Source organism: Stegostoma tigrinum, chromosome 38, assembly GCF_030684315.1.
Source record: "Stegostoma tigrinum isolate sSteTig4 chromosome 38, sSteTig4.hap1, whole genome shotgun sequence".
Taxonomy (NCBI): Eukaryota; Metazoa; Chordata; class Chondrichthyes; order Orectolobiformes; family Stegostomatidae; genus Stegostoma; species Stegostoma tigrinum.
In genome coordinates, this window is record NC_081391.1 from 6,021,309 (window position 1) to 6,033,523 (window position 12,215).

Genomic DNA, 12,215 nt, shown 5'->3' on the forward strand with positions numbered 1-12,215 from the left:
CTTTATTTCACCTTCGCCTCAATATAGTTGGAGTAGTTTGATAAGAAACACTTATTTTCTCACTCTGTCTTTACTGTCCATGTTTTAATTAATTCCCAGTTGAAGGATGAAAACCTAGATTTGGCAAATACCCTAAGAATCATTAAACAATTAATGGCATTCGTGGTTCACCTTCACTAATTTTGACAAGGGCCTGTCTGGATTTTAAGCACCTGCACCAGCAAATCACTATGCTGAAGATCCTTAAGACATAGCCATGTTATCACAGTTATCATTCTACGTCCCACCAACCTGCCTTTTTTAAAAAAAATTTATTTTACTCAGTAAATAGCTCTCTATAAGACAACTATCTCAGCCTTATTGGTACATTAAATGTTAGAATCAGAAGAAACTTCAATCTGAACAAGCAAGTCAATATTCTACTAGCAATATCTGCCATACCTTCTATAACAATCACCTAAATTTATATAACACCATTAATATAGTAAAACCATTCAAAACAACATTTCGGAAGCATCAGACAAAAATTGACATTGACACAAAGAAGGAAGCTTCAGAACAGGTGACCAAATCTGTAACTCCAGAAGTAAGAACTCCCTTCCTAACATACTGCCTGCATTCTGAAAACCCAAGGAAAGGTGCAAGAAAGTAGCTCACTACTACTTTCTCCAAGGCAAAAAGGGAAGTGCAAGAGATGCTGGCCTGGATAGCAGCGCCTACATCACATGATCAAATTTGAGAGTATGTTGAGCAACTCTGAGGATAGATGGCCAAAGGGGAAGTGGAATGGGTAAAGAATTGCCAAGTGTCTTGCAACAATCCACTAAAGCAATTGGCATTAGCAGGTGCATATGAGGATTGGAGATGTAGGTAGTGGAGAATCAGGGAAAGAGCCTGAAAAATTATAACAAACCTTCAGATTCTGCAATCCAGATTTTACTGCTTCAGCAATAGCTAGAGCTCCTTCTGACCGCACTAGACAATCCCCAAAATTTATTACTTCTATGTTATGGAGTGCCTTCAGCGTCTAAAAACACAATGGGAAATGCCAGTTAAAAATCAAATGAAGTAGTACAGTTTATGGAACAGCTGTCAGTGTCAAGAGATTCCTACTTCAGCCTGGCTCAAAGGGAAAGGGAAACATTAGAGGAATCAAAATCAGCACCTGCCTTAGCCTCTTACCTCAGCCATGGCAATGGCTCCTTTCTCTGTGAAGGTGTTATCATTAAGGTTTATGACCCTCAGGTGCTGGTTTTCAGTGAACGCCTTTGCCAAAGCCGTAATACCTGGATGGTTTATTCCATTTTGGGTCATGTGTACCTCCTCCAGAGTTCCTATGGACTAAGCAAATACGTTTTATTTGCACTTCTGATTTCCTTTAGCTTATTTCTCCCCCTTCATCATGACACATGTTCAATTTGAGAAACACGTAAAGTGGTTAACTTAATATCATCAAATCTTCACTCCCCACATAAAAATGGGAATCTACCCTTTGAACAAAGAAAAAAAATCTGCTTATCAGTTTGCAGATACACAGCAACAATGCAGTTTGAAATAAGGCGTTCCAGACTATTGAATCCTTTCCTCTCTAATTCAGAGATTTTCCAATCAACCTGCAGACATTACTGCATGACTCTGAAGCAGGTGGAACTTGAACCTAGAGACTATCTTATTATATACTTGACCTGACCCTTAACACCAAGAAACACATCCACACGAGTAGTCTTCGATTTAAGAGCAATGAACTCTCTGTGGTTGAAAACAAAGGTAATACATGCAGTTTTCATATGAGACAACTTTACAAGGTTTGATTCTAGGGGACTCATCCAAAAAAAGAAATCTGCTGGTCTATGGATCAATTCCTGCTTTGTGCCAAGTAAACGATCTTAGCATGGGGTAACATAAATAACCTGAAAGAAGAATTAATGAAATGGAGCAAGGAGGAAATTAGAGGTGGTGAGAGAAGGTAACAAGAAGTCACGGGTAGGGGTTACAATTCCCTGGCCATTACAAATACTGAATGTCACATTATGGGCTCGTTAGGAAGCTATCAGTTGTGGAAAGTCTAGCAAAAATTATTAAAAATATAGTTTTATTAGTTTTACTTAATATTTTCACTTGAAAAGATGAAATTGTAGCACAGAAAGAGAGGAGCAGAGAAAGCAACTTTAGGATCAACCGTGTTATGCTACTTGATACGTTTGGCAGCACTCAAGAGGACACAAGTTAGTTATGAGGGAAAAGAAGGGAGAAATAGTGGAGGCTTCAGCCATAATCTTGGATTTATAGAAAACTGTTCTTGGGACGTGGACATCGTTGGCTAGGCCAGCATTTACTGCCCATCAGTATCTGACTAGAGGGCAGTCAAGAGTCAACCACATTGCTATGGATCTAGAGAGTTATACAGAAGTCAAATCCAGTAATGACAGCAGATTTCCTTCCCCAAAAGACATCGGAAAACAAGATGGATTCTTTTGACAAATCAGCAGTGAATGTGGTTGCCATCATACTAGGTTAAGTCCAGAGCTTATTTTTAAAATGCAATTCAAATGTCACTATCTGCCGTTATGGGATTCAAACCAAGTCCTCAGAACATTGGCTTGAGCTCTAGAATATTTGATAACGTATGCAAGTGGCTCCAGAAGACTAAAGGATTCCAAATGCTACTCATGCTAAAAACAAGTGAACATGGTAACTACGGTCATTCACCCTAACATTGGTGGTCAGAAATTTCTAGACAGTATAATCCAACATGAAATTAATTTTAAGAACGTGGTGCAACAAATGACAGCCTGATGTACTAGCGGCAAATTAAGTCCGATAAAGTCTATTATTTATTTGAAAAACTCAATAAATAATGTTGATAAAGGGAGTGCAGCTGATGTAAGTGTGGAAATTCTGAAGGCATTTCAATTGCCACCAAATAACTTGGTTAACAAAATGGAAGCCAAGTCAGTTGAATGAAGCAATGCCTATGTAGTTACAGGATGGGTTAAACAACAGAAAGTTAGCAAGTTTTGAGAAGATTTGTAGCTCAGGTTGAGGTTCTGGATGTGAGTTTGCTCGCTGAGCTGGAAGGTTAGTTTTCAGACTGAACCTTCATTGGAGGCTCACTGATGATGTTACCTAGAATGGTAATGAAACGTCTGAAAACTAACCTTCCAGCTCAGCAAGCAAACTCACATCCAGAACAGAAAGTTAAGTGCCACATTAAAAGGAAATTGGACTGGAAGGTAGCATAAAAAAAGCGATTTCCTCAGCAGTCAGCATGAGGTCCACTCAGTTTGATTTATCTTCGAGATCCAGCAGTTGAGCGTAGTGGGAAACTAGTAGGAAGGAAAATGTTTAAAGGCCAACAGAAAGCCACAAAAAAAGTTACAAAGAAAAGAAAGATAGATTATGAGAGTCAACTAGCTCAGAATATAAAAACAGACAGCAAAGTTTCTATAAATATGTAAATTGTAAAAGAGTGGCAAAGGTAAACATTGGTCCTTTAGAGGATGAGAAGACCAATTTAATGACTGGGAATGAGGAAATAGCCGAGGCATTAAACAGTTATTTTGTGCAAGTCTTCACAGTGGAAGACGCAAATAATTTGTCGAAAACTGATGGCAAGAAGGTTATAGCAGGTGAGGACCTGGAAACCATTATCACTAAGGAGGCAGTGCTGGACAAACAAATAGGGCTAAAAGTAGACAAGTCACCTGGCCCTGATGAAATGCATCCCAAGGTATTAAAAGAAGTCATGGGGGAAATTGCAAATGCACTAGTAATTATTTACCAAAATTCACTGGATTCTGGGTGGCTCCCACAGATTGAAAAATAGCCAATAGGACGCCATTGTTTAAAAAAGGAAGTAGACAAAAAGCAGGTAACTATAGGCCAGTTGGCTTAACTTTGGCAGTGGGGAAAGTACTTGAATCTATCATTAAAGAAAGAAATAGCAAGACACCTGGATATAAATTGTCCCGTTGGGAACGCCCAGCATGGGGTCATGAAGTGTAAGTCATGTTTAACTAATTTGGTGGAATTCTTTGAGGACATTACTTGCATGATAGACAATGGGGAACCTGTGGATGTGGTGTATCTGGATTTTCAGAAGGCATTAGACAAGGCACAACACCAAAGGCTGCTACATAAGACAAAGTTGCACGGTATTAGAGGTAATATATTGGCATAGATAGAGGATTGGTTGAGTATGGAAAACAGAGTGGGGTAAATGGGTGCTTCCCCGGTTGGTGGTCAGTGGCTAGTGGTATGCCTCAGGGATCAGTGTTGGGACCGCAATTGTTTACCATTTACATAGATGATTTGGAGTTGGGTACAAAGCATGGTGTGCAGAAGACACTGAAAGTCTGCAGAGGGATACAGATAGTCTAAGTGAATGGGCAAAGGTCTGGCCAAGGGTACAATGTTGATAAGTGTGAGGTTATCCATTTTGGTAGGAATAATAGCAAAATGCACTATGTTTTAAATGGTAAAAAATTACAGCACGCTGCTTGCAGAGGGACTTGGATATCCTTGTGAATGAATCGCTGAAGGTGGGATTGTAGGTCCAGCACATAATTAAAAAGGCAAATGGAATTTTGTCTGTCATTGCTAGAGGGATGGAGTTTAAAATGCTGCAGCTGTATAGGGTCCTGGTGAGGCCACACCTGGAGTACTGTGGGCAGTTTTGGTCTCCTTATTTGAGAAGGGATATACTAGCACTAGAGGGGGTGCATAGGAGATTCACTCGGTTGATTCCACAGTTGAGAGGGTTGGATTATGAAGAGAGACTGAGTAGGATGGGATTATACTTATTGGCATTCAGAAGAATGAGGGGAGATCTTATAGAAACATATAAGATTATGAAGGGAATAGATAAGATGGAGACAGAGAGGTTGTTTCCACTGGCAGGTAAAACTAGGGTTAGGGGGCATAGCCTCAAAATAAAGAGAAGCAGATGTAGGACTGAGGTCAGGAGGCACTTCTTCACCCAAAGGGTTGTGAATCTGTGGAATTCCCTGCCCAGTGAAGCAGTTGAAGTTACCTCACCAAATGTTTTTAAGGCAAAGCTAGATTAAGGATTCTGGTGAGCAGGCAGGTAAGTGGAGCTGAGTCTCAAAAAGATCAGCCATGATCTTATTCAATGGCAGGGCAGGCTCAAGGGGCCAGGTGGCCTACTCCTGCTCAGAGTTCTTATGAATGTTCTTTTTTCAATGTACAACACTCTCATCCTCTAGACAACTCCTTGCAGGATCAAAGTCTTCAGCATCAATTGTTTTCCAAGTATACTTGATTAACAGTAACAATCACTGAGCATCACATCAAGGTGGCAAGGGAAGGCCATTATGTTGTCTCTCCTGACTACCACCTATGGAGATGTGCCCTAACATCAATTGTTGAATCCTTCGAACAGGAATTGAGAACAAGTGGATTGAGCCTGTATCCTAAAACTCCATGACTGCTCCTAGCATCATGTCCAATTTTCACTTGACCAAAGGGAACAGCAGCAGGAAACACAAACGCCTCCACACCATTTTATGCAAATCTGTACCTTAAAAGCATCAGCCAGTGCAATGGCACCTTCATTCTCCAGACGATTCCTCCCAGCAATAAAAATTTTCAGTGCCATTGGTTTTCCCAGGGCACTTGACAGACGGTGGCATTCATTAAGTGCAGAAGCAAGAATCTGCAACAGAAACAGAGCACATAGCATAGAGAGGAGCCAGCTTACAAAACATCTGTGCATACTGAATGATGTAGTTACCCATGGCTGAATACGACAATGACTATTAGGGCTTTGTTTTCAAGCTGAAAAACATTTCACGTGGCTGAAATCATGACCTTCACAGACAGAACAAAATGACCGAGTCTTAATAAGATCGGACTAGAGACTCTAAGACCGATAAGACAGCTCAGATGAAAACCCTCAGATTTGAGATTTTCAATTTTTATATGAAACAGAAAGGGAAAACTTGACCTACCCAAGATGAGGTTTTTGAAGTAACTATAACTACATTTTAGAGTAGAGATATATTTGTATACCAATAGAAGTTTAAATTTATCAGACATTGGGGAATTGAACTTCTGAAGGCAGTTAGTATTGGATGCAGAGACTAGTTTCGATAAACCTTGGAAACTTTTATTCTCCTTCAGCAAGATTAAAACTACAAAAAGATGTAATCAATATAACTCATGAGTACCAAGAGAGGCAGAAACACTTCTAAGAGCCCAAGGACAGGTGATCGGGGTCTGACAAACATCACGAGATGATGGGAGGAACCAAGGGGGACCATGAAGTTGTCCATCATTGATCATGTATTCACAGGATTGGACGTGTTGGTCAAAGGGGATGTCGCAAACACGGATGTCAATGTTGCATGTAACCACTGTAATGCGGTATGTACAAATATACCTTTCCCAATAAAGTACAGGAAAGTGTCACTGACTTCTAATATGAATTGTAATTAAGAGGGCAACTGGGTCCCACGTAAAAGCCAGATTCAGAGTGGTCTTTAGCTTCTCCCATCTGTGGTAAAAGGAGCTCTGAATGAAGGCCGATTGGTGAACACAGGACTGAGACTCCTTTTTAAAATCTCTCTCCAACACTTAATTAAAAGAAACTGAAAGTCGAAAAAAAGATTGTGCTGACAGTTCAATCTGGAAAAGGCATCATTCAGAACGTTACAGGTACAAATCACCTTGACCGAACTACTTCAAACATACTTGCTTTGTTTGGTTACCTAACTACTGTTGTAACTAGGTCACCTACTAGTTAAATTCCGAATCTCAGAATCCCTACAGTGTGGAAACAGGCCCTTCGACCCAACAAGTCCACACTGAACCTCAGAGCATCCCACCCAGACCCATCCCCCTATAACTGACCTAATCTATACCTCCCTGAACACGACAGGCAACTTAGCACGGCCAATCCACCTAACCTGCACATCTTTGGACTGTGGGAGAAAACCGGAGGACCTGGAAGAAACCCACGCAGACACAGGGAGAACGTGCAAACTCCACACAGATAGTTGCCAGAGGCTGGAATCGAACATGCGTCCCTGGCGCTGAGAGGCAGCAGTGCTAACCATTGTGCCACCAAGCACCATTTAGAATGCTAATTTAGACAATCTCTCTGGGTAACCATAGGGAGAAGCAACTATTGATAACAGACTAACTTCCCCAAGAACTCTGAATGCCCCTGGCCTGTGCAAGAACACACTTATTGCCTCTATTTTTCTTTGAGAGGTTTCTTCTCAAATATTCAACATTTCACCTCATATCAATTTGTATTTTTAACTGAATTATCACTTTGAAAGTGAAAATTAAGCCACTTTCTGGGATTGTGCGGGAGTGAATTAACATAGCAGCTCTGTAAACGCTGACATCTCCAGTAAAACAAAATTGCATACATTGCTTTACATTATGCACATTATATGAAAGAGAAACACCCAAACTCCAAGTCCGACTACTGATCACAGCAACAGGTATGGGTACTATAATTGTCGTTAACACCTCTACTGTAGAGAACAGGATTTTTAAAAACTGAATTCCTTCTGCAGGTCATTAGCCAATGACTCCATCTAGAAGGTTGGAATTTGCTTACAATGATCCTCACAGCTTATTGGTAAGGTGGTATACACTGCATCAGCTCATACATAAATAGGCACTTGGCTGCTTAGAGGGCAACTGTAATGCAAGGAAGGAAGAATGGGGATATACAGACCCGTTTAGCTTGACACCAAAAGCAAGGAAAAGGTTATAAACAAATTGCAAAGAACATGATAATTGTACATTTACAAAAGAATGGCAAAGTTCGAGAAAGACATGGATTTATGAAAGGGAAATCATGCAAACTTGCAGTTTTTAATGAAATCGTTACTCAAAATTGAAAAAGGTGAACCAGCAGGCAAGGTGCAATCGGATTTCCAGATTGTTTCTGACAAGTCCCACACAGGATATATGTAAATAAAATGGGATCGGGCGAAATAAAAATTATGGATTTAGACTTGGTGAACAAACAGAAAGTCAAGTGTAGCTAAAAACTGATCTAGATTGGCTGGTTGTTACTTGATGTTTCCCTGGCTGATGAGTCTAAAATCAGTGGACATAAAAGCCTACCCCTTGTCCTGAGATTAAGACCGAGAGAAGCAGGGATTTCTTCAGCCATAGGGAGGTGAATCTTTGGAATTTTCTACTCCAAATAGCTGTGGAAGCTCATTCAGCATATTCAAGACAGAAAGTGACAGATTTTTGGAGTCTATTTACAGTAACAGGTATAGTGTGAGAGAGTGGCGTGGAGCTGGGAGATCAGCCACGACCTAATCGAGTGGCGAAGCAGGCCTAAATAAGCTTGAGTGGCCTATTCGTGTTCCTATAGATATTTTCTAAACTGTTCAGTGATTTTATTACACATCTCTGGAACAGATAGGACTTGTACTTGGGACTCTTGTCTCAGTGGCAGGAGCACTACCACTGCACAAGAGCCACCAAGCCCCTGCTCATGTATATTAGACAAACACAGATCAAATTACAGGACATTCAATAACAAATACCTGCCCACCACCAATTCCCATGCCACAGTTATTCAGACGTAGCTCCTGTAAGGTGTAACAGACTTGACTCTTCAATAAGACTTCAATGCTCCGAACTCCATCTGGTCCAAATGCATTGTCACTTAGATCCAGTTGTGTCAGCTGAGCTCTTGCAGTCATTAGCGCATCACCCAGAGATATCTTGTTAGAAGTGAGAAATAAAAAAGGTTAGAAATTGGACACAGATATCCTGACAAGCTCTCATGAATGCTGCAACAAGCACCTGATGGAGTGTCAGAAGAGGAGAAGGAAAATGTCATCTTTCTCACCCAGGTGACAACATCAGTAATGGACTGTCACAACTGACATCAACCCCCTGTCAGAACCAGTAATCTGTTACACGGGCAGTTCAACAGCACTCTTTGGCTTAGCTGATGTCTGAACCATCAGTCCAATTAACTAACAGAAAGATTCACATGGGCTGGGGGCAATTAGACGATCAGCCGTGACCTATGCAGTAGTGTGGCAGATAAGAAGCTGAACACTTTACTGTTACTCATATGTTCAAATGATTTGAAATGGACCACCTGGAGTGGACACAGATTCAATACAGCAGCCTTCTGAAAAAAATTAGAAAAATGACTGGAGGAATGTGGGGAAAGAGCAGGCGTGTATCGTTACACAAACTACATTGCTATTTATGCAAAGGCCAAATGAAAAGGAAAATACTTAAATGCTGCTTAACCATTCTCTCTCTCATGGCACAGTACATTAGAGCCAAAGTGGCAAACAATAAGCATACATTTACAATAATTTACAAAAGTAAGGTCACTGTCTTTTCTGTTCCCACTTTTCAAAACATGCTGACATCGTTGGCAAAGCCGATACTTATAACACACTTCTAACTGCCCACAGGAATGCAGTGGCAAACCATTCTCTTGATGCCATCTATGAACTTAACTAGAGATTTCTAAAATTTGGTAGTTTAATAGGCAAGTTCAGAGAGGAGTTCAGAGTCAAAAGTATTTCTTTGGATTCATGAATTACATTTAGATAGGCTGAGGGAGGGTGGCCTTTCTTCAAAAAGAATACAACTGAACCAGATGGGGGTATTGGGAAAGTAGAATAAAGAATCCAATTAACCAACCAGGGCGATGTTCTCTCACTGTGCATCAAAATGAAAGGTGTCTTGCAGCATTTCTAGTTAGGCAAGGAGGGTAGAATGAACACAAAATAAAAGACAATAGGAAGGTATGAAGTTCGAACCTGGTATGCAGAGTTGCTGATCTCAGAATTAAGAAAAGTAAGACAGGCTATAGTATCCTGGTTAGAGGCCAAAACAAAAAACAGTATACGCTTGAACCCAGGGTAAACAAACAGGAGGCTGGAAGAACACAGCAAGCCAGACAGCATCTGGAGGACGTCCCAAATAAGGGTAATACCTGAAACATGGATTTCTCCTTTCCTCTAGATGCTGCCTGGCTTGCTGTGTTCTTCCAGCCTCCTGTCTGTCTATAGTGTCCTGATGTTAGGGAGGGGGAAAAACAAAACAAAAAGTTAGGGACACACACTGGTGACCAATAAGTGGACTGGAGGTGTGAATGTGAAGTCAGACTGTGGTGCCCTCTATATGCATATAGCCAACCTATATTCAACGTTGCTCATGAAGAATGCAAATTTGAGGCTGCAAACAGAGCAATAGTTATTTGTCAGAACACCCCCTGTAAAGAAGTCAGCAAATTCTGGGAAGGAGTCCAACCATTTTCTAATAACAAGCCTAATATTTCATTAGCATTGTTACAAACGCTCAATATTTTTCAAATCTGTGTCTCCAAAACTTATTGATTTTTGTAACATGATGTTACAGCGATAGAACTTGTCCTTACCAGAGCAGGTGGGATCTCCGAACGTAGTCGTCCGGTGAACATATCGCTCCAGTAACATTTCTAAAGGGGAGGGGAAGTGAGAAAGAGGATACAAGATGTAATTTAACAAAATGTGTTTTTGCAAATTGACTATCAGCAAAACTGAAATAATTTTCATCTAAGGCAAGAAATTAACAACAGTTATCTGCATTTTTTAAAAAGATCTTTGATAATTGAAACTAAATTGCAGTAAATTTCGTGCTTATGCACTAAGGCCATGAAGTTGTGGAACTTGTTCCCACCTGACTCAATGACTGAGAACACCACAAATAGTTATTACCTATGAGTTCATTCAGCACATTGTGTGTGTCTAGGCTCTTTTATACAAATATTCAAAGTGTAGCACATTGCCTTACTCTCGCTAGATCTTCCTTGATTGCAAACATCTATCTAGTGCTCTCTTAAAAGATGCCTCCGTCACTGATAAAGCACACTAGTTCTGACTGATGTCTGCATAGACATTTCTGCTATTCATACCCTCACTCTTGATAGCCATAAATCAGTGTGATTCATAAGAAAAACTTACGAAATCAAAAGGAGAGTCCTCTAGAAACACCAAGAATTTAAAAAGTAGGAGCTGGACAGGCCATTCTGATCTCAGTCTCAGAAGTTCACAGAACTGAAGGAGGCTACTTGACCTGTGTCCTTGCCAGCCAACAGAAATTTGACTACATCAATCCCATTTTCCGGCTTTTGACACAGCCCAAAAAGCTATTAAGCACAAGCGAATATTTAAATACTTCTTGAATGCCCAGGTTTTCTGACTCAACCACTCTTCTAGGCAACAATTTACAGACTCCAAAACTCCTGGTTGAAAAAAATTCTCAACTCTTCTTAGCCTTCTACCCCATACCTTAAATCTGTGCTCCTTGGTAGTGACCCCTCTACTAATGGAAAACCTGTCTACTTATCAACCCTACTGATGCACCTCAATCTTAGATATCTCTATCAGGCCCCCGCTCAACCTTCACTGCTTCAAGAAAAACAAACCAGTGAATCCAATCTTTCCTCACAGCTGAGGCCCTCCAACCCTAGCAGCATCCTGGTAAATCTCGTCTGCACCCTCTATAGTGCAGATAGATCCTACTTTTAATGTGGTGACCAGAACTGTTGTGGCCTAAGTAATGCTTTATACAGTTCCAAAATGTCCTCCCTACTCTTGTACCTCAGTTAATAAAGGCAAATAAGTACTGCCAATGTTGGAGTCTGAGATAACACAGCAGGCCAAGCATCAGAGCAGGAAAGCTGACATTTCAGGTGAAAAAGGGTCCCAGCCCAAAACATCAGCTTTTCTGTTCCTCTGATGCTGCCTGACCAAGTATCCCATATGCAGTTTTAACAAACTATCTTCCTGCCTTGCTAGCTTCAGGGATCTGTGGAGAAGCACAGAGATTGCTTTGATTTTCCATTCATAATGTAATCCATTGCCTAGATAGCTCTCCCCAAGCGTATTACCTCATTTTTCCAGAGTGAATTTTTAAAATCATGTGTTAACGGGATGAGGGCGTCACTGGCTAGGCAGCATTTATTGCCCATCCCTAATTGCCCAGACAACAGTTCAGAGTCAACCACACTGCTGTGGGTCTGGAGTCACATGTAGGCCAGACCAGGTAAGGATGGCAGTTTCCTTCCATAAAGGGCATTAATGAACCAGATGGTTTTTTTTTGACAATCGATGATGGAATCATGGTCATCAATAGATTCTTAATTCCAGATATTTTACGGAATTCAAATTCCACCATCCCATGGCAGAATCTGAACCCAGATCCCC

At 40.8% G+C, this 12,215-nt stretch overlaps 1 protein-coding gene across 6 annotated transcripts in view; it reads right to left on the minus strand.

Annotated features, from left to right (window-relative positions):
* Nucleotides 1-12,215, minus strand: part of LOC125446942 (ran GTPase-activating protein 1-like) — a 50,930-nt gene that overhangs the window by 23,762 nt on the left and 14,953 nt on the right. For all 6 annotated transcript variants that reach the window (XM_059640621.1, XM_059640622.1, XM_059640625.1 and 3 more), the window contains 5 exons: nucleotides 10,406-10,465; nucleotides 8,541-8,720; nucleotides 5,540-5,674; nucleotides 1,183-1,341; nucleotides 914-1,027 (listed from right to left, as the gene is read on the minus strand). In XM_059640621.1, coding sequence (XP_059496604.1) covers nucleotides 914-1,027; nucleotides 1,183-1,341; nucleotides 5,540-5,674; nucleotides 8,541-8,720; nucleotides 10,406-10,465 — 648 coding nt within the window. The remainder of the gene's footprint in view (nucleotides 1-913; nucleotides 1,028-1,182; nucleotides 1,342-5,539; nucleotides 5,675-8,540; nucleotides 8,721-10,405; nucleotides 10,466-12,215) is intronic.